At 25.1% G+C, this 22362-nt stretch overlaps 7 protein-coding genes across 7 annotated transcripts; 5 read left to right on the forward strand and 2 right to left on the reverse strand. All coding sequences in view use genetic code 6, as the record gives it.

Moving 5' to 3' along the window:
* Positions 1-440: 440 nt before the first annotated feature.
* Positions 441-2409, reverse strand: TTHERM_00548300 (hypothetical protein; the record flags this gene model as incomplete). The annotated part of the gene is made up of 4 exons (XM_971585.2): positions 441-940; positions 1219-1512; positions 1564-2202; positions 2304-2409. The coding sequence occupies 4 exons, from the start codon at positions 2407-2409 to the stop codon at positions 441-443; spliced, it is 1539 nt and encodes a 512-aa protein (XP_976678.2).
* Positions 2410-2861: 452 nt separating this feature from the next.
* On the forward strand, positions 2862-3326 carry TTHERM_00548290 (hypothetical protein; the record flags this gene model as incomplete). The annotated part of the gene is made up of 1 exon (XM_971584.1): positions 2862-3326. The coding sequence occupies one exon, from the start codon at positions 2862-2864 to the stop codon at positions 3324-3326; it is 465 nt and encodes a 154-aa protein (XP_976677.1).
* Positions 3327-4610: 1284 nt separating this feature from the next.
* TTHERM_00548280 (Serine/Threonine kinase domain protein) lies at positions 4611-7599 on the forward strand (the record flags this gene model as incomplete). The annotated part of the gene is made up of 4 exons (XM_971583.3): positions 4611-5954; positions 6012-6331; positions 6480-6687; positions 6817-7599. The coding sequence occupies 4 exons, from the start codon at positions 4611-4613 to the stop codon at positions 7597-7599; spliced, it is 2655 nt and encodes an 884-aa protein (XP_976676.2).
* Positions 7600-9865: 2266 nt separating this feature from the next.
* TTHERM_00548170 (hypothetical protein) lies at positions 9866-11708 on the forward strand (the record flags this gene model as incomplete). Its single annotated transcript, XM_971580.3, has 8 exons — positions 9866-9929; positions 10018-10095; positions 10149-10632; positions 10689-10869; positions 10923-11049; positions 11109-11346; positions 11403-11609; positions 11663-11708. 8 exons carry the CDS (start codon positions 9866-9868, stop codon positions 11706-11708), a joined length of 1425 nt encoding a protein of 474 aa, XP_976673.1.
* Positions 11709-13208: 1500 nt separating this feature from the next.
* TTHERM_00548160 (proteasome subunit beta type protein) lies at positions 13209-13961 on the reverse strand (the record flags this gene model as incomplete). The annotated part of the gene is made up of 1 exon (XM_971579.2): positions 13209-13961. One exon carries the CDS (start codon positions 13959-13961, stop codon positions 13209-13211), a length of 753 nt encoding a protein of 250 aa, XP_976672.2.
* Positions 13962-15220: 1259 nt separating this feature from the next.
* On the forward strand, positions 15221-16510 carry TTHERM_00548150 (hypothetical protein; the record flags this gene model as incomplete). The annotated part of the gene is made up of 1 exon (XM_971578.1): positions 15221-16510. The coding sequence occupies one exon, from the start codon at positions 15221-15223 to the stop codon at positions 16508-16510; it is 1290 nt and encodes a 429-aa protein (XP_976671.1).
* Positions 16511-18041: 1531 nt separating this feature from the next.
* TTHERM_00548140 (karyopherin, putative) lies at positions 18042-22001 on the forward strand (the record flags this gene model as incomplete). The annotated part of the gene is made up of 3 exons (XM_971577.3): positions 18042-18519; positions 18723-18985; positions 19479-22001. 3 exons carry the CDS (start codon positions 18042-18044, stop codon positions 21999-22001), a joined length of 3264 nt encoding a protein of 1087 aa, XP_976670.2.
* Positions 22002-22362: the final 361 nt, after the last annotated feature.

Below are 22362 nucleotides of genomic sequence, written 5' to 3' on the forward strand. Positions count from 1 at the left end.
TATAACGTAAATAATCTTTTTTATATTTAAATAACATAAAAGACATTTTTTAAAATAGGTTTTTTTTTCAATATAATTTATTTTTTATTGATTTTTGGTTATATTATGATTAATTTTTCAATTAAATTTAGGTTTTCCTATTAGAATGATAAAGCAAATTTATTTATTTATAATTTATAAAAAATTATTTATGAGAAAATTTAAATTTTATCTTTTTAACTTAAGCATACGAAGATAGAAAATTTATATATACAGATCTGTAAAATAAATAAATAAATTAATAAAATTATTTTTGTTGATTGATTGATTTTGTTTTATTATTATTTATATAAATTACTTCATTAATAAATAAGGGGGTATAAAATGGTTTTGATATGGTATGAAGAATATGTTTTTTGCTGATTTGTTTATTTGTTTTTTTTCATTATTTATTTATTCATTCAATCTTGTTAGTTTTATGACTCTTTCCAAAAACGAAGAACAGCTCCATCTAGAATTTTATCAACAATTTAGATGAAATCACCTTCGGGAGTTCCAGGAGGAAGTTCAAAAGCATCTATATTAGCGAACAGATTGTTTTTATTTGGTGCATATAAATTAGAAGAGAAATCTGGCAGATAAACATTTAAACTTTTAGTTTCTTCGTTTGTGAATTTTGTTGTTTGAGGAGGAAATGGTTTCTTCTTAAAAAAGGATGCCTTAGTTTTATTATAATCCTTCAAGATAAAGTTAGCTGTTTTCTTAAACGATTCCTTATCTCCAGCACATTACTGATAAGTTTAATATAGAGCAATACCAATTCTTGTTTAGAAATTTAGGTTTTAATCTTTATCAGCAAATTGCAATTTTTTTTCTTCATTTTCCATAGATTTCTCAGATTTAAGGCCTGTGAAACTTTTTCTTTTGTTCCTAAACTCATCTTCTGAATTAGCTCTCTTTTCTTATTTTACATCAAAAGAATTTAAATATTAACTAAAAAACATTTATTAAACACCAAATATAATTATCAACAATATTTTTTGAAATTATCTATATAAAAAATCTACAGAAATTGCTTTATGATTAGAGGAAAAAATAATGCTGTTTTATTATTTAACTAACCATACTTATTATTGTTGGAAGATTGATTTATTTATTGTATTTTTTTAGTTAAAATTATAAGTAATAAATAAATAAATAAATAATTATATTTTAAACAAATTTTTAATTATAAAATACTTTTCTCTATAAGTTGCTATTGTTTTATCAACTTTAAAGCATCAGAAACTCCTCTTCCGGTCAGATTAACTCTTCTATCTCCAGAACGTTGCTTGATCTCACTGCTTTTTAGTCTTTATTCTTCTTCCTAAATTTTACGAGATTTTTCAACTTTTTATCTTAATTCCATCTACATACGCTTTTTAAAACTAAAATAAATAATATTTCCTTCAGAATCTCTTCCAATATTCTCATCATCTTCTTCTTACTCTGATTGTTTATTTGCTAAATTCCCATCTTCATCTGCTTGGTCTCCTTGATATTATTTAATTAGTTTTAGATTAAACTTTTTAAAAACGAACTTACCATTGTTATTGGTTTATGAAGAGGCAGCTGCATTTTGATTTGTACTGTATTAAAGATTTTATCCATTAGCCGTTTGACCAGCTTACTACTAAGAAAGTAGGCCACCTGCTGTTTAAGTCATTTCCTTTTACAAATATTCCAAATAATCAATTTTTTCTATCTTGCTTTTGAAAATATTTAGACGATGATTAACAGTTTCAAGTGTTGGTGTTTTACAACCGAATTAGCCCATTCTGATTATATCTTTAGTCATAGATGTCCACAACTTCGACTTTTCTTTTTTTTAATTTTCTAAATTAAACTTAACCTCTCTATTCTTTTTAGGACTTTCAGATTCACTGTTGTTGTCCGAATCTAGTGCTATTTTTTTTTTCCTATCAACTTCTTCTAAATTTCTATGCTCTATTAATGAGCTTTGTTTGTCTTTTTTTGGTGATTTTTTAAGATTTCCATATGGATCAAAACCTGTGGGCTTATGATGATTTTATTACTAATCAATACCCTAATTTAAATTTTAGTCCTCTTCATCTGAATTAGGTTCTTTAAAAGGTTCAAATTTAATAGCATCTTATAATTGAGGGTTTTGGGAGAAAAAGTGATCCATTTAATCCTTCAGATTCATAAAATTGTTATTAAAATCTAATAAAAATTAGAAAATTTCAGCCATTATTAAAAATCAAAAAATAATGCGTTTATATTAAATAATTAATATTCATAGATAAACCAACAAACCAACTTACCTTCCTAATCATTATCTTCAACAGAAGAGGCAAATGAATTGTTTGAATTCAAACTATCTTCTGAACTAAATATCAACTAATCCTTTTGCTACTTTTTAAAATTCATTTATTTTTATTGATGGTAAAGATATAATTTTTCTTTTCAAAGTAATACTACTGGAATAACTAAAATATTATTTTAATTAAAAATTTTCTGTTTTTGCTAATAATTTGATGATAAATCCTTTTTTATGCAAGCCAATAAGAATTGTATATTAAAAATTATAAAACTTTTTGCAGTAGGAATATTTATTTATTTAATTATTTTTCCAGCCAATTTCCAATAGAATCAATTAATGAATGAATGAATGAATTTATAAATAAATAATTGCTTAATTAGGCAAAGTTTTACTTTTGCTTTATTTTTGATCAATACAAATTATATGGTCAAATATAAATAATTACTAGTTAACTGATTGATTTTGAAGCAATATCAAAAACCCTTTTTGAATATTTTGAAAAAATTGCGCTGCAAATTAATAATATTGAATTTCTACTTTGAAATAAATATTTAATAAAATGAATGACACAGCCCTTCATCAATTAAAAAAGACATGGGAATTTGAATATAAAATTATGGAGAAGTTAATTAAGAAGCTTCATAACTAATTAAGAGCATAAAAAGAGTTGAGAATTTTGCAAGAAATGATGAGAAAATGTAAGTAAGTCTTGAGAGATTTAGGAGACTTAATTAAGGAAGAAAACAGAGAAAAAAGAGTCTAAAATCTCAAATAATTTTTTAAACTTTGTACAAAAACAATGGAGACATGCCAAAAATTTGGATAATATTGCTATTAATATATTGAAAGGAAATTTTTGTTGGAATTTTCTTCTATTTCTTTCGCTTGCTCAAGCAGATTCTATTATTTATTAAAAGAGATCCATCCTTTCTTAAACAAAATTTTCAAAAGAGAGAAAGCTTTGTTGTAATCGGAAGAGATTAAGGAATAATAAAAATAAAATAACACAATAGTAATACATTGATTGAAGTTATTGCTAAATATCATTTTAGTTATTCTTATATAAATAAATATAGAAAAATCATATATCATATTATAATTAGATTGAAGTAATTAAAAAATATACTTATTAAGTTAAAAATAGACTTTTTTTGTATTCAGTAATTTATTATTGTATTTATTATTAATTTTAAAGATTCAAATCTTTTTTGAGCTTTAAGTAATGTCACTAATAAATCATTATAAAAAAAAACGCAAAAAACAAATAAATGATTGTTCTAAATATTTTATTAATTCTAAGTTTAAAAATATTTACCATAATTGGTAAAATAAAATTATCTGGCATAAACTTTAATTATTTTTATGTTTAAGATCTTTTTTGATAAAGTAATAAAAGAACTTTCTCAAATCAAGTACATATAAATTAAAAGTTATTAAAACTGTATAAATGTTCTCTTGTGTATCGATTGTAAAATCTTTCTTTTTATTTATACTAATAAAATATTATTCTTTAAATTATTTGAACTATCTTAGTTTAATTAGAATTGCAGTTTTGCCTAAACAAAGTTGGTTTATTTCAGAAACTAAAGATTAGATTAAATATATTATTACTCTTTCTTTAAGGAATATTGTTATAAATAAGTATGAGATGCTACTAAATATAGTAATAAAATAACAATAATTAAAATCTTAGGTTTATTTAATATTATTTACATGAAAAACAAAAACTTTATTTACTGAAACCCATTCTTAGTAAAAATAAAGAATATATATTATTATTTGTAAAATTAAGGTATGGTTTCTTTACAAAATTTGCAAAATAAACAAATAATAATAGTCTTTAAATAATTTTTGTCAAGTAGATGAATAAGAGTAAAAAGATAGATAGAATAAAAATCTAAGTTTTGTGATACTTTTATTTTTTAATAAATATGGAAAAAAAAATTGGTGCATAGTTCTTATAGAATCTTAATTAATTAATTAACTAAATAACTAACTAACTAGTTTGGTTGCTTGAAAAAAATTAGAATATAATTATAAATAGACGATAATTACATTTTTAAGTAATAACTACTAGATAAATAATTTATTTAATTGTATTAGTATTAATTGGTAAAAAGGTAATTAAAATATACTTCACAGTTTAATTTCATTAAAAGAAGCTATAGAAAATAGGAAACACAGAAATAGCGGTTGAGCCCTACAAATTAAAAATAGATTTAAGGAAAGCTAAGAAATAGTTAGTGTTTTACATTTTTAAGTTTGAGGTCCATAAAATTTAATAGTCTGACTTGATCTTAGTAGTAAAATGAATGGGGTTAATTCTCCTAACTTTAAACAAAATATATAATAAGAAGAAGATGGTAACTAGCAAGTTAAAAGAGAAGAAGCTAAAAGAAAGTCTTTTACAAGCGTCTAAGGTTACACCTTGCATGAGATATTAGGAAAAGGGTCTTTTGGCCAAGTTTTCAAAGCAACCAAAAACAACAAGGTTTATGCAATTAAAATGATAGATAAGCCATTGATTCGCAAGAAGAATTTGCAGAAATATGTAAACAATGAAGTTAAAGTAATGCGTGAATTAAAGAATTAAAATACAGTTAGGCTTTACGAAGCATTCGAGGATAAAGATATCCTCTATCTGGTTATGGAATATTGCAATTAAGGAACATTATTTAACTATATTCTAAAAAATAAGCCTGAAGAAACTGAATGTGTCAGAATCTTTGTTTAGATTCTTAAAGGCTTCATTGAAATACATGAGAAGCATATTCTTCATAGAGATTTAAAGCCCAGTAATATTTTCATTAAAGATGGAGTCTTTAAAATTGCAGATTTTGGGTTAGCAAAACCTAAAGCGCTGGGTAGTAGCTACTGCGGTACAAGCTACTTTATGGCTCCTGAAATTCTTTAGAAAAAACTCCATGATTATAAAGTAGATTTGTGGTCAATGGGAGTAATACTTTTCTTTATGATTTTCAGAGAATATCCATTTAAGAATTCAGCCAAACTTCTAGATGAGATATAGCAAAAAACAAATCCTTATTTTGACCCATACAAATGTCTTAAGCATCCAAAGAACACTCAGTGTTCACCTAATCTATTAGAATTATTTAAAAGAATATTTGTAATAGATCCTACCAAGCGTATTTCTTTTAAGGAGTTATATGATACTGATTTGTTTAGTGGCTACTTTTCTGCCAATGAGCTTCGCCATTCTTCAAGGATATATTAAGATCTAGAAAAAAAACCTCCTTAGAATTAGGAAAACGAAGAAAATAATGATGAGGAAGAAGATGAGGAGGAAGAGCATCCTAAAGAGGAAATGACCAAGACTAAGACATCAAAGTTTAAACCCTCTAAGGCTTCTGAAGCATAGTTTTAATCTCTAAATAATATTCAATAATAAACAGAAGGAGGTCAGCAAACTTCCTCAAAGAATACTATCAACCAGTAAATTGGAGCAGCAGTTACAACTTAATACGTAAATGGAGATAGCGAAAATAAACTAAGCGAATAAATTATAAGCCTTGATACCAAAAATCAAAAGAACAACTAAAATTCGTAATCAAATAATATGAACAAATCAATAAGAACTAATTTAACTTTTGAATACAAGGAAGTTAAGATAAACATGTCTAACCAACAAATAGTAAGCTTCTATATTTATCTTATTATAGCATTTTTAAATTAAATTTATAATAAAAAGCAATTACAAAGTAATGATTCAAGGTTCGACCATGATGAGCTAGAGATTAACAATGACGAATCACCATAAATATAACTCAAAAATATCAAAATGTATTAAAATAATCATTAGTTTGGACCCAAGGCATTCCAAGAACTCTATACTCTTCCTAATTCTAAGACAAAAAACTATGATGAAATGGATTCAATTCCAAATGCCCCATCTTCATTCTAAGTAAACAACTTATCTCATAACAGTTTACAAAATTTTGCTCAATAGATAGAAAATGGAAACGGAAATGCAACTACAGGTCAGTAATTCTCATCTTCTAAAAGTGTCTAGTAATTCAAGTTACTTATTTTTCATTTTTCATTATATTTGAATTAAATAAATAAATAATTAAAAGCAAAAATTTAAATGAGAATTTTAAAAATGTTGTTTAAAATATAAATTTAAATTGCTAGTATTAATTTTATTTTATAAATTTAGAATTGCTTCTAAATATGGCAAGACCAAAGAAAATGTAGCTGAAGAAAATGAAGATGAAGAATAATCTGTAGGTGAAAAGAAATAGGAAGACAACGAAAGTTAGCCAATCTCTTTCCCTGAAAAAGAAGAAGTTAGTAATGATTCAAACATGAAGAAAATGCCAATTCGAAAGGCACCTTCAATGCACATGAATATGGTCGATTAAGCAGTAATTAAAAATAATTTCTAAAACTACAAAATGGCATCAATAAATTTTGCAAATTAAAATTATCATATTCAAAATTATTTATTAGATGATTATTATCTAATTTTCTTTTTATTTGATAACCGCAAAAAGGTAAAAGACAAATTAAGAAAATAAATTATAGAAGAATGTGAATAGGTGTTTGAAAGTCATGCATAGATATATTTGTATGAAATTGGAATATACAGTATATTGGGTGATACTGTTGACTCATTAAATGTACTCAATCTGGGAAGCTCTACCTAATCTCTGATAAATTATTTACTTTCCAAGTTATTGTTATTTTTTGCTACAAATCTCTACAATTCTCTTTAAAATACTGCAAATATATTCAATTTACAATACTTTAATTAATTTGCTTCCAGTCCAACTTCTCAGCTTTTGAAAGGGAAAATCACGAGAGACATCGAATAATGGAGTATGAAATTCAGTCTCTTCTATTACGGAATAGATTATGAATAAGATATCCAATCTGCTGAAGTGAGAAAGGTAGTGACTGAGGAATTGATTGAGACAGATTTTGATACCTAACTAAAAATCCCCATTCGTCTAGTATTAGATTTAATCTTCAAGGCTTCCTACAAAATGGGTAGGACTTGCACTAATCCTCTTCAATCCTCTGCAATACTGAGAACTTCGCTTTATATCCTATTATCTATGCTAATAAATAATATTTTTGATAAAAATAAGGTCAAGGACTATTTAATATATTACTTTTAAGATCCAAAAAACATAGGGGCAACTTAAATAGATTTTGTAAATTTTTCCCTTTGGACAGCTCAAGCATCAAAAGAAATACTTTTAGAATAAATTCATCACTTAATTAAGGTATTCTTTGGTGAAAAGAAGCTTTAAATCTTGAAAACAAGACTTTGATTTTTTATTTAAAATGTGTAAACAAATATAAAAATCAATCAATTTTTAGTTATAATAATAAATATAATGGTAGAAAAATTTGACAAGCCTATTAACAACCAAATAAACAAACGAAAAATACTATTAAATATAATTTTGTGATAAAAAATATAATTTGAAAAGCATTAAGATATTAATAAATATCACTTAATTTTATAAATAGATAAAACTAATTTTTGGCAAATTATAATTTTTAAATTTATCAACAAAAACAATTCTAAATTTATAAATACTTATTAACAAAAAAACAATCAAAAATCAATCATACAAACAAACAAACAAAGAAATAAGCAATCGAAAATTATTATTGTTCATACAAACATATATAATTAAAATCCTCTATTCTTATTATATCATTTATTTTTAATTATTTGTTATATTTAAATACTTATAAACCAAATTAATCTAGTATTCCATATAAAAATACATATATACTTACATATAATATATTCATGCAAATAAATTATCTCCTTGATTTTCCAAAATATTCTAAAATTTATCAGTTATTTTTAATAAGTTTACTTTTTTAAAATGTTATTCATTCATTCTTCTATAAAAAAATTTAATTTCAATTAATTAAAAAAAAAAAAAATGGAGAACCTGGGCATTGATCCCAGTGCCTCTCGTATGCTAAACGAGCGCTCTACCATTTGAGCTAGATCCCCTTACAATTATTATTCAACTTTGCAATTTCCAAGAATTTACTAATTAGAAATATTTTATTCAAAAAAAAACTGGAGAACCTGGGCATTGATCCCAGTGCCTCTCGTATGCTAAACGAGCGCTCTACCATTTGAGCTAGATCCCCTTACAACATATTGTGGATTATCTGATTTCTAACAATTTAAAAATACATAAAAATAATAAATTAAAAAAAATAAAAATTGGAGAACCTGGGCATTGATCCCAGTGCCTCTCGTATGCTAAACGAGCGCTCTACCATTTGAGCTAGATCCCCTTACAATTTATTTTCAATTATTTGATTTCTAACAATTTAAAATTTAGAAATATTTTCTATTGAAAAAAAAAGATTGGAGAACCTGGGCATTGATCCCAGTGCCTCTCGTATGCTAAACGAGCGCTCTACCATTTGAGCTAGATCCCCTTACGACTATTCTTCAATTTATTAATTTTAACAACTTTCAAATTAAAAATATTTTATTTAAGAAAAAATTGGAGAACCTGGGCATTGATCCCAGTGCCTCTCGTATGCTAAACGAGCGCTCTACCATTTGAGCTAGATCCCCTTATAATATTTATATAATAACATGATTTCTAAAAAATTTCAGAACTAGAAATATTTTAATTTAAAAATAAAATGGAGAACCTGGGCATTGATCCCAGTGCCTCTCGTATGCTAAACGAGCGCTCTACCATTTGAGCTAGATCCCCTTACAATTATTTTTAAATTGATCAATTTCCTAGAATTTACAAATTAAAAATATTTTATTCTAAAAAAAAACTGGAGAACCTGGGCATTGATCCCAGTGCCTCTCGTATGCTAAACGAGCGCTCTACCATTTGAGCTAGATCCCCTTACATTTTTATGGATCTGAGCTTTTATATTTTCTTAGAATGGAAAACATTTTATTAAATTAAAAAATTGGAGAACCTGGGCATTGATCCCAGTGCCTCTCGTATGCTAAACGAGCGCTCTACCATTTGAGCTAGATCCCCTTACAATAACATGATAAATAATCTTAATTTGTCTTTTTTAAAATGTATCATCAAGTAATAAAATTTAATTTATAATTGATATATTTGATTATGAGATTTATAATATTTATTAGAATAAAATGAAACATTTAAATTTGCATTTCATATAAAAAAAATGAATTTACTGCAAATCAATTAAGCTGAATATAAATTTTTATTTAACAAGATAGGAGGAGATGATTTAATAGAAAATTAAAAATATTGGATTTTTTATTTTTGTTATAATGCGAAAAATAATTATAATAGTATGGTTGATGAAGATAGAAGAATAAATAATATTGAATGGTTGAATTTAGATGGCTTAGAATGCTTGGCTCTGCAACAATAAATTTAACTAAAACTAAAGCAAATAATTTATAAATCATATGATATTTTATTATTAGAAATCAAAATTTAAGTATTTTTTCCAAATTTATATTTTGAATTGAGTCTGCATACAAACAATATCAATTTAGATATTAACGTTTATAATTAAAATAAATTGGTGTAAAATTTTTTGTTTTGAAATTAAATGACAGACCACTTTAATTGGCCAGCCTTGAATAGAAAAGACTTAATGTCGTTATCCAAGATAGGTATTTACATGAACTTATACACATTTAATGAATAATAGCTTCATTAATTCATTAAATTTTGTTTTAAAAATCATTTTTTTATTATCAGAATTTAATGAAAATGTTGGATTAAAAAGACTTCAAATTTAAAGAGAATCTTCTTCACTAAGAAACGAAGATATAGATGGTAAATAGTTAAATTCTAAAATAGCTAAATCAAATTATAGTTTTCTTATAAAGGTGCAAAAACATTTTATAGACATACAAAGTATATGAACAAAGAATCCTTTGTAAACAAATGCGATGATATTAATGAAAAAGAGCGTAGTTCTTCTCCAAAATACACAAATTTATATTTTATGAGAATTGATGATATTGAGGGAGCTCAAGCGAAAAAAAAATTTGTAACAACTAGGAATACAAATCCACTAAATCCTGTGTATGTGCTTCCTACCAGCGCGTATATAGCTCCTTTTGAAAATAAATTTATAAGAGATACATTATATGTTAAAGACATAGAAGGAGCTACAGCAAAGCCTGATACAAGGTATTTAAAAGAAAGAAATGTTAATCCATATACTGAAGTAGAAGGCTCTCGTCCTCGATAAAGATTTATACCTAAAGATAAAATAAACAGCTTAGAAGTAAAAGATATAAATAACGATGGTATATTCAAAACTACTCGTACAACTAATCCTCTTGACCCAAAATATAACTTATCAACGTAAAAAAATAAATTTATTTATTTTTTATTAAAAATGTTTTATTATTATTTTGTAGACTTCTTAAATCTGATATGAATGTTTAATAAGAAATATAAGATTATGGATTTATAGATGGTAGTAAATCTAGAATAAGACACCCAAGCTTAAACAAGGAAAAAAGCTTTTCATTAAATACAAAAGATATACTTGGAGCTCATGCCAATGCAATTCCTGAAAAATTTATCAATTTAAATAATGTAAATATGTTTAAAATATAAGTTTTTAGTAAAAATTTTCATTTTATAAATAGACTCGTAAAGATTTCATAAGCACCAACAAGATAGATGATATACCAGGAGCTTAAAAAAGCACACTGATAAAAGGAATTATTACAAAAAGATGTGTTGATCCAAATGTTCCTTAATACTCATTTCCAGGTATAAAAAACATCAAAAATTAATATATTTATTTAAAATAATATTTATTATAAAAAAAGGTCATACAGAAGATTTTTCTAAATCATATATTAAAAGAAATAGAGTTTACTCTTAAATGAGCCAAACTAATTAGGAAAATGATTAATAAAGGAATTTATCAGTTTAAAAGCGAGTTTAACTAGAGCCTTTATCAAATTAAAGCAGGGCAGTTACTAATTCTAGATCTTTAAGATCGTAAAGTGTTCATTCATAAAATGGATAAAACGAAAACCTTAATAAAACAACATATTCTACTTTGTAATTTTTTTAAAATATAGATTCTCATTAATTAATTTTTATGTAAATAAATATAGCTAAGATTAAGCACCTGCAAGAAAGCAGTTAGAAAGTGGTGGAAATAAAAGTATTAAGGCTGAGCAAACAACAAACGAGAGAGAGAATATCAATCTTAAAAATATCTTAAATGCAAACAGCAATAATCTATTATTAAATTTAGAAACAAACGATATATCAATAAGTAAATCCTATAATAAAAATGGAAATGTAGATGGATATAAAACGTAAGATTTATTTAAATTTTAATATGTTAATAATTAAATAAAATGATATATAGGAATGCTTAAAAGTTGGATTCATTTATAAATAAGCACAACGAATGAGTTTTTATTGCATTAAAAATAGCAAAATAAATTATATCATAAAAGGAGGTAATATATGAAATGTAAATATTTAGTCATGTCAATAATGATAAATTACCTTTAAACTTAGTTACATAATCAACTTTATAAATAATTTATTGTAATATAAACAAAAACTAAAATATTAATTAAGAAAGTATTACTTACTATAAAAATTACCATTTTTAAAAATGTTTTGCCCAATTAGAAATCTAAATCTAATAAAATCTATATTTTAATGTTATTATTTATTATTTTTATTAATTTAAATATTTTTTATATTATTTCTTTAAAAAGTAAAAAATAAATATTAAAAAAATAAATAAAAATAAAAAAGCTCAAAATCTACTTTTTTATTTAACAAAAAGAGTTTTACTTTAATTGATATCTTTTATTTTGTAATTATTTATTTAATATTAAAAATTTTTTATAATTACATAAAAGATATTTTTAAATAATTTATTATGATAAAATAATTTTGTGTCAATTATTCATATCAAAAACTATTACTGATAAATATTAATATTACTAAAAAAATTTTTGTTTGTTTGTTTGCATATTTATTTATTTAATTATTTGTAATTTTAAAATGCAAATTAATTGAGAGAGATGGATATTTAAAAATGCTCAATTAAAGCTAAGAAATTTTTGTTTAAAATTAGAAGATAATTTTAAGTTATTATTTTCTCTTTTTAAATTAAATTAATAGATATTAATTTTATAAAATGTTATAAAATAATTTATAACTATTACTTGCTTATTTTCAAAAAAGTAAATTATTTATTTCTTTGTTTATTTATTTTTTGATGGATTTCTCTTGGAACTAATTCATATGTATAAATAATTAAAAAATATAGAAGTTTTTAAAGAGAAGCAGATTATAGCTTTATGAACAGAGAATCGAAAGATACTAATTAAGAGATTCGAAGATTTTATTTAAATTAAAAATATTAAATAAATTAAGAAATAAGATATAATTAATATTGATCAATAAAGATATCGTTTTTAACATATACATTCACTTATTCACTATCTCACTGATTTTTCAATATTATAAAATCAATTAATATCTATTTATCTTTGTTAATTTCTAAATAAATTTATTGTTTTTAAATAAAATATTATTTTATGTTTTTCTTAAACTGCAAGAAATTAATATTGTAAATAAATTGATATTAATCATAAATGCTATTAGAATCGCCATAAAATCCTACGCTTACAAAATAAATTGAATGAATAATGCTTATTGATACACGAAGTAAATATACATAAAAAATAATTCTTAATGTTTAGACTAAAAAGTAAAGTATATCGCTTATTGTTTGCTTAATGGTGTTATATATATCCTTTGTATTATATATTTGTAAGCTGTTTCTTTCTTCTTTGTTGCTGCTTGCTTGCTTGCTGATGATGTTATTTTCGTATAAACATAGTACATATACATTATATCCTTTTAAAATAGTGTGCTAACTAATTAACTGATCACTAATTGTGTATTTTTTCGTTAGCACGATTTACGTAACCTTAATAGTCCCATTTAGATTCGATTTCGTAAGGTTATTCAATGCGGACTCCGTTTTTATCAATAACTGTGACTTAAATTGTTTCATGAGCTCTAGCGTCTCTGTAGAAGAGAGCTTAGAAACAAGTGTTTACTAGTTACTTAGCTTCTTATTCACTCATGTCAGCTCTCCATCCTTTTTCGAAGAGAGGTCCGCAAAGGTAGTTACCAAATCCAGTTGAAACGTGATTAGTTTCAATATATGTGCCATAAAGATCTATATGAGCAAGATATGGCTTGCCATTATCAACACCTCCGATGACGTTCCAAAGGTATAAAGGATTCATCTTATTTCTGTGGTGATATTATAATTGAGAGATGTAATTACCATAGTCACGAGGAGTGTAGTTGATCTTATCGTCGTTTAAGTAAGTTTGATTAGTCATTTCATCAATTAAACGAGAGAGTTCCTAAAAATCAGAAAATTCTCCACTTGAAGCAAATGCACAGTTGTCAGTGATTTTATGAACACGCTAAATGTGATTGTATCTTGACATACCACCATAAGAAATAGAAGTATCAGATGCAATAATTACACCACCGTTAAAAGCTATACCAATAACGCTGGAGCCTGTAGTGATTGGATTCAAGGTGTGCTTTTTAGCCTAGCTTTCATTTAAGGCTAATTCGCTATAATGCATTTTTTCTTTATTTTTGCAAACGTAAAAGGCCATTTCCTATTCTTTTTTATATGAACTTTATTATTTTTATAGTTAATTTATTAAATTTTTTTTAATTAAATGTTTTCTTCTTATCAATATTTAATTGAAATGCAAATTAATTAATTATGTTCGTTTGCTTAAAAAGAATACATACAACATTCATAATGTATGCTAAGATCGATCATATCATCAGAGTAGTTCTATTCACTCACTCTTTATTTTTCTTCTCTTTTCTCATCTCTTTTGATGATGGATTCATTCATTTAATTAAAACCAATATAAACACAGGTCCTTATATTTTTGAAAAATAAAATCTTTTGTTTGAAATTTCCATTGAAAAGAGTTAATATTTGTATTGATAATCAATCTGATCTTACTTAGGATATCGTCTTGGTTTTAAATTAATTTCAATTAAATTAGATACACACACTCATTTCATTTTTTAAATTTTTTGAAATTATTTTTATAAAAAATTTAATTTAATTTTTAAACAAAATATCATTTTTATTTGTAATAAAAATTATCTATTTGATTTCAAAAAATATAATTTATTAAAATTTAAAGCAGATAAAAAGTTAAAATAGTTATCTACAAAAAGAAACAGACAATTATAATTGATATAATTGTTTGTTTTCCATTTATTATAATTTAGTTTATTTTATTTTCATTTTAATATGAAAAAATTTAATAAAATTTTAAAAATTTTGTAATAGTATTATATAAGATTTGGCTACAAAAATAAAAAATTGTATTTAATAAAAAGAAACAAAAATATATTTAATAATTTGTAAAGTATAAACACTCTCTAATTAATGATTAAACAATTATTAGCAATTCTTTTTATTTTAATAAATCTAAATTATAAGTTCAGAAATTATGTAAAAAATTATTTTTTTATGATCTTAACTTAGAAGATTACTGGTATATTGTTTATATTTTTTCTAGGTTAGTACTAAGATTTTAATAAAGATTGAGAATATCCTAATTAGATATTATTTTAATGGTGTATTTTTAAGCTAATATTTGAGAAATTAAAAAAAAAAATCAATTAATAATATTAATAAAAAAATATAAGGAATAAAGTAAACTTTATTATTTTAAATTAGAGTTAAAACAGTACGATTTCGCAGCTTATAAATAGCATAAAAGAAAATAATTAAACTATAAATAAGAAAATACTCTGTTTACTTAATTAAATGTCTGATTCGAATCTAAATATTCAAAATGAAAAATAAGATTCAACAAAATATAGCATAACACAGATTGAAAAAATGAAATTATGTAAAGAAGATTTTGAAGATGAAGAAAGTTATTAAAAAATGAGGGCTTTAAGGAGAGCTATAAGAAAGATGAATAAGGAAAGAAAAACTCAAAAAGAATAAAGGATGGTATCCTACAAAAGTATTAGAGTTTAAGATGTTTAACTGTACTTCAACTTAGATTTTACTTAAAAGCTATTTATGTTTTATGGAGATTTTTTTGTGATGACAGATTATAATTAAACACCTCATGATATCGCAGAGCAAATTAGCTTTTTTAAAGACATAAAATATGTTTTAAGTGCAGAAAAAATTGATAAAAAATAAATAGTTTTTTTAAATGTTGTTACAAAAGATACAATAATGCACACTCCGATTGAAGTATTGCAAAAAGTTATCCAGAATAAACCAGGAGATTAACTTTTATAGTAATTTTGGCCTCATATTTAGTAATATTACACTAATCTGGAAATTAGAAAATCTCTAGTTTGTTATTTAAACTCAATTTACACTGAGGATCAATTGATGTAAATAAAATAACTCAGAAACGAGTATTTTGATAAAAAAATATTAGAATACATTGATTAAAATTTCTCTCAGTTAGATTTTTACATTTACTATAAATATTCTTAAGCTGGGCTAAATGATCATTATCTTCAATTCACTAAAATAGGAATCTCCTATTCACTTATTGCTCTACTAGGTTCAGATCCAGATATGTTTATAAATATAAGTATGCGAAATGGATTTATGGAATTTTCTTCAAAGTCTGACAAATAGAAATCAATTTATTAGAGTTTAATTTGTTCTCTTTTAGTTAATTAAGCTAAATCCTTAAAGTGTGGTAATGAAAAAACTACACTATTAACTTTTGATGAATATGAAATTAACACTGTTATCAATTGTATATGCTTTACTTGCGATTATCCTCCACATCTTAATATTGAAGTAAATGGAAATAATTTTACAACTGAAGTATGTCATTTTATGAATTACGAGATAGATGAAAATATCATCTAATCTATTATTGCAAAGAGAACAAAAAACCCTTAATTCATGCAGTAATGGGAAAACGAAGAGTTTGGCTACACAATGGAAAGTCAAGTTTTTTTAGAAAAATACTATAATTAATTGCTCTAAAATAAAATTACTTAAATTGAATAAAAATATGTCCACGAAAATAAATATTATTACAATAAGCAATGCAATTATAAACAAATATAAAATGAAAATTTGATATAAAATGAATTAGATAATTCAAGTAAATTACTACATTTCAGAAATAATGTTTGTTAAAATTGATAATTATCACAAAAAAATAATTAAAATTAAATTTATTTTTTGCTCATTTAGTATAAATAATAATTGTTAGAATAATTAAATTAAAAGTCTCGAAAGTGTTTTATAAATATAAATAAATATAATTATTTTATTTATTGGTAAACAATTAAAATTTTATCTCAAATAAAAATCATAAATTATGAATTATATATAATTTAAACTTAATTGATTATTATTAAATAATAATTTATATTTTCTTATTGCAGGATAGTAAAATATTCTAAAATTCTATATTTTTTAAAAAATTATAATTTTTAATCAATGCACATATTAAATTAATATTGAAAATTTATTGATTTATCTTTATTCAAATAGTTTTATGTTCTATTTTGATATCAATATTATTTTAGTTATTTATTTATTTACCTAAATTCAAAGGATATTTTATTGCTTTAAAAAATAAGATAGAATATTAGGTTTTAAATTTATTTAAATTCAGATATTTTGTAAATACTTTTATGATTTTAAAATGAAGAAATTAATTCAAAGCTTTTAAAAATTTTTTTATTTATTAGTTTAGTAATACTGTGGTAGTATTTTATATTAATTCAGTAGAAAAGCCAAAAAATAAATAAATCAATAAATAATTTTATTTCGTTATTTTTTCATTATTTTTATGTTAAAGCATAATAGAATAGATTAAATTCAAAAGCATCAAAAGTATATTTTTAATTTACTTTGGATATACAAATTACAAAATAAATAAATAAACTATTAGTTATTTAGAATAAATATAAAATTTGGAGAACTTTTAATTAATTTAATCTGGGTTATATTCACTATAACAGTATGGAATACTTGTTTTTTTTAAATTACTAATTAAATTAAAAATGATGCTGGTCAATTTAAAAATTTAAAAAAGATATCAAATAGGAATTAATTTATCCCAACAATTAAATTTACTTTTTTTTTCTTGTATTTTTAGTAATATGTAAAAAAAGATATTTGTAAATTTGAATACTAGAGACAGACATATAGATATATAGATAAATATATATCTTATACTGAATAAAAGTAGAAGCAGAGTAGGATAAAGTAATTCATAGAAATCTTGGTAATTTTTTTGAATAAGCATCAGAAAAGTGCTAGATGTGGAAAAAAGTAAATTAATAATATAATTCACATCTTATTCAGTTAGTCATTCAGTCAATCTATTAAGATATGTGAGAAGAAATTCTGACAGTAAGTCATTTGATGTAGAATAAAAATTCTTCTTAAGTTAAATTTATAATAATAATTCTGTTGAATTCATAAAAATGGTGTCAGGAAAGAAGAAAGAAAAGATTATTTAAGAAGAAAGCTAGCCAATATACCTTCATTTTATCAAAGAAGAGATTAAATTATTGAAATTTGTCGCAGAGTGAAAAATAGAAAAGCTGTATATATAAGAATTAAATTAAAAATTGGTTAAAAATATAAAAAAATCAAATAAAATAATAAATAGTTAATCAAAACAAAAGTAAACAAAATAGAGTGTTAAGTAACAAAAAATATGAGCGGAACTCCTGAAATCACTAACTTAGATTAGGCCATTGAAGTTATGAATGGTATTCTTAGTGGTAATAACGAAAAGATTAAGATTGGTACTAAGTTGTTGAAGCATTTTTGCAAGAAGACTGATTCCATCAGTATCTTCACTTACATTTTGGCTCATTGCCAATAAGATAACTTGAGACACTTAGCTGGTATTTTATTAAAGAGAAACATGATCGCTAATTTCTCTAACTTGGCAGAACAAGCTTAAAAAGATTTACAAATGGTTCTCTTAGAAAGATTCTTTTCTGAATCAATGAAATCCGTTCGTAAATCTATCGGTGCCTTGATTGGTATCATTGCTAAGCTTACCCTTCCCGAAGGAAAGTGGGCTGAACTCTTATAAGTCATCCAACAACATACCGACAAGTCATAAACTCTTTAAAACAGAATTTACGGTCTCTAACTTCTTGAGTTAGTCCTCGATTATTCAGCTTGTAATATATTGTTTATTTCATAGCTTTTTGTTCAATTTTTTAGATTTTTAGTGGTCATTATTCATCTTCTACTTTTTAGAAGCAAATATCTGCAACAAGGCTTATTTTTAAACAAGCTAGTCATACTTTTAAAGCAGGAAAAAAATGATAACTTTAAATTACTTCAAAAATTAATAGCTAACTATTCAAATTATAAAAAATAGCTTCTATTTCTAGCTTCTACAACAATTTCTACCCCTTCTTCAAGGAATCTATTCAAGACTCTAATAAGGACATCAGAATTGGTACCCTCAAGTGCTTAGTTAACCTTTTCGATAACATCCAAGATATGACTGCTGACCAAATTAACTTATATAAAGAATTGGTTGGTCCTATCTTGAATATCTTAGATTCTTTGATAGATCAAAATGACGAAGACTTAGTTTACTACTGCTTTGATGCTTTGAATCTTTTAACTGAAAATAAGGTAAATAAATAAACAAATATTTCTAACTAAAAATATAAATGAAGATAATCTAAATCATAGGCTAACTAACTAGCTGACTATCAGCAAATAAAATCATGTTAAATATTTTTAAAATGAAAAAGCATACTAAGAACAATGCAAATAATAGAAAAATTTGAGGAAATATATTTTAAAATTTAGATATAAATTAATTTCACTCAAACATTAAACAAATATCTTAATTTTGCAAACAAACAAAGAAAGATATATAAAAATTAATAAATTAGTTAATTTTGCAACCATTCAAAAAATCAATATTACAAATCTTTGCTATTCAAAAAAATAATTAAATTACACATTCAAGAATGAAATAATTATACCTAATTCCGCGAAAATTAAATAAATAAATAAATATACAAAGCATATTTAGTTAGATAAATAGCTTGTTTGCTTAGATTTTCTTTTCATTTAAATATTTAATTTAAAATTAAATGATTTATTTAATATAAAACAGAAAAGTATTCTCGACCAACATTTGGGTCAAATCGTTGAATATATGTGCTCAAATAAGGTTTTAGGAAATCCCAAGCTTTCTAAGAAGATCAAAGAAGTCGTTATTGATATGATTTTCTCTGCATCCTAATACCATAAATCTGTTTTCAACAAGAATACTCCCTTATTGAAGAAAGTTATTGAATCTATTTGCCTTATTATTGCTACTCCTTTCTCTGAAGAAGATTTAGAAGATGGTGAAGAACCCTTATAAGATATTGCTTTATGGTTAGTTTTATCTTTGAGCATGGTTTTGAATAAGAAGAAAACTTACGGTGTCCTCTTGGAAGCTATCACTGCTTTAATTCACTCTGGTGAACCCAATAAAATGAACAGTGGTTTCCTCATTTTGGCTTAATTAGCTGAAGGTTGCTACGAATAAATTGCCAGAAACTTAGCTAATCCTATTATGAGTGACTTCATGGTTAAGGGTTTGAATCACCCTGCTGGTGAAGTTAGAGGTGCTGCTATTAAAGCTTTGACTTACTTCGCTGAATACTTGCCCGTTGATGTTTGCAAATATCATAGCACTATCGTTCCCGCCATTATCAGTACCTTCGATGATCTCAATAACAAGGTTGCTGAAAAAGCCATTATTGCTATTGATATCTTCTGCGATAACTTAGAACCTGAAGATTTAGAATTATACATGTAATCCATCACTGAAAAGTTATGCATGATTGCTATGAAGGATAACTCTACTATGTTAATGAGAAGAGTTTCAGTTAGTGCTCTCGCTTCTTGCATTTCTACTGTTGAACACAAATTCAAGCCTTTCGTTACTGTTGTTGCTAATTTAATGCACTAAATTATTGGACTTGCACACAATGCTGAAGTCATCGCTTTAAAGGCAGAAGCTATCAACTGCTTAGGTAAAATTGCTGCCGCCTTCATTTCTGAAGACAGATCTATCTATGAGCAACACGTCGTTCCTTGCTTAGAAACTATTTACCACTTATTAACTACTGTTGATGACTTTGAAATGAGAGAAGGTTGTTTCTCATTCTTCTACAATCTCGCTCACGCCATCGGCAGTGAATTCGAAGTCATGTTCGATAAGCTCATCGAATTTACTCTTAAGTAAGCTGCCAGTGAAGAAGGTGTCACTTACAACAAAAACGGTAAGAACGGTGAATTCTCACTTGACTCCGATAGCGAAGAAGAAGATGAAGATTTGCTTGAAGACGAAGACCACAATACTGCTGTCAACATCAAAACTGCCTTTGTTTTAGAAAAATCTGCTGCCATCACTGCTGTTGGTCAATTCGCAGTTGCATGCCCTATGAAGTTTATTCCTTACTACGAAAAAGCCTTATCCATTCTTGAAACTTGCTACAATTATTTCGACGAAAATGTCCGTCAATAAGTCTGCAAATGCTACAAGGATCTCTGTGTTGCCATGGTTAAAACTGCCAATAATGGTGTTCTTCCCAAGTTCGAAAGAGGTCTCCCCGTTAAGGCTCGTTTCCCTGAAAAGATTGAAAACGTTATTCAAATTGACATCTTCTAGAAATTCTTGTACTATCTCAACTAAGAAGAAGCCTGCGAAGTCACTGGTATGGCTATTGAAATTATTGTTGAATTATTTAAGACACTTGGTCCTGCTTGCTTTGATAAAAACTTAGACGATATTTCTAATGCTATCGTTAAGCTTTTAGAAAACGAAAGCGAAGATGATGAACTTGGTGGTGATGATGAAGAAGATGAAGACGATGCTGATGGATACGTTATTGAAGCTCTCACTGACTTAATTCCTACTTTGTGCAAGCTCTGTGGTGATACTTTTAGCTTAAACTTCTAAAAGATCTACCCTTCCATGATGAAATACCTTAACCCCAAGAGAGATATCAGCGAAAATATCTATATGGTTGGTTGTTTCTCTGAAGTCATGAAATATACTCCTAATTTCCTCCTCTTCACCAGAGAAACTCTTATTCCCACTTTGTTAGAAAAGGTCTAATACGGTGATGATGAAATGAATAGAAACCTTGCTTTCTGTCTTGGTAACATTGTTGAAAAGGGTCTCAACCACGTCTAAGAAGCTCTTCCTACCATTCTCAATATCTTAAAGAATATCTTTGAAACATCAGTTGAATAAGCCACTAAGGACAATGCTGCTGCTGCCCTCTGCAGAGTTATGATGACTATTCCTGACTAGTTCCCTCTTGATGCTGCTCTTGATTAAATTCTTTCTATCGCTCCCTTCTAAGGTGATGAAGCTGAAGAAAAGACTGTCATTAGAACCCTCCTTTTCCTTGCAGAAAAGTATCCTTAAGTTATTACTCCCAAGATCAACAAAGCCATCGCTCTTTTCGTTGATGGTCTTGCTAACCTCAAATTATACAACATTAAGGATGAATTAAAGGGTAAAATTGTTCTCCTTCTTAAGAACCTTGCTAACAACTCTGCTGAACACAAAGCTCAATTAGAATAGGTTGTCTTCGCTAGTGAAGAAAAGGAAAAGCTTATCAAGTTATTATAATGATTTTGTTGATTCAATCAAATTGACATATTTTATACACTCTACCAACTCTTTTAAATAAAAATAATTATTCTCATAAATTCTAAATATTTCTCTATACCTAACAATTAAAATCAAATTAAATAAATAATTATACAATATTCATTTTACAAATTTAGTATTTTAATGTAATCACATTCATTCATATCACTCATTCATGGTTGTTTCCATTATTATTTCAATTAGTTAATCTTCAAAAGTAATATTTAAATTTATTTTACATCCGAATATCTAAATAAATAAAACAACCAACAAATAAATAAAAAAGTAAATAAATCTTACAAAATTATGAAATAAATTTATCTTAAATATTCTATCTAATTTA

Source organism: Tetrahymena thermophila, assembly GCF_000189635.1.
Source record: "Tetrahymena thermophila SB210 genomic scaffold scf_8254823, whole genome shotgun sequence".
Classification (NCBI taxonomy): domain Eukaryota; phylum Ciliophora; class Oligohymenophorea; order Hymenostomatida; family Tetrahymenidae; genus Tetrahymena; species Tetrahymena thermophila.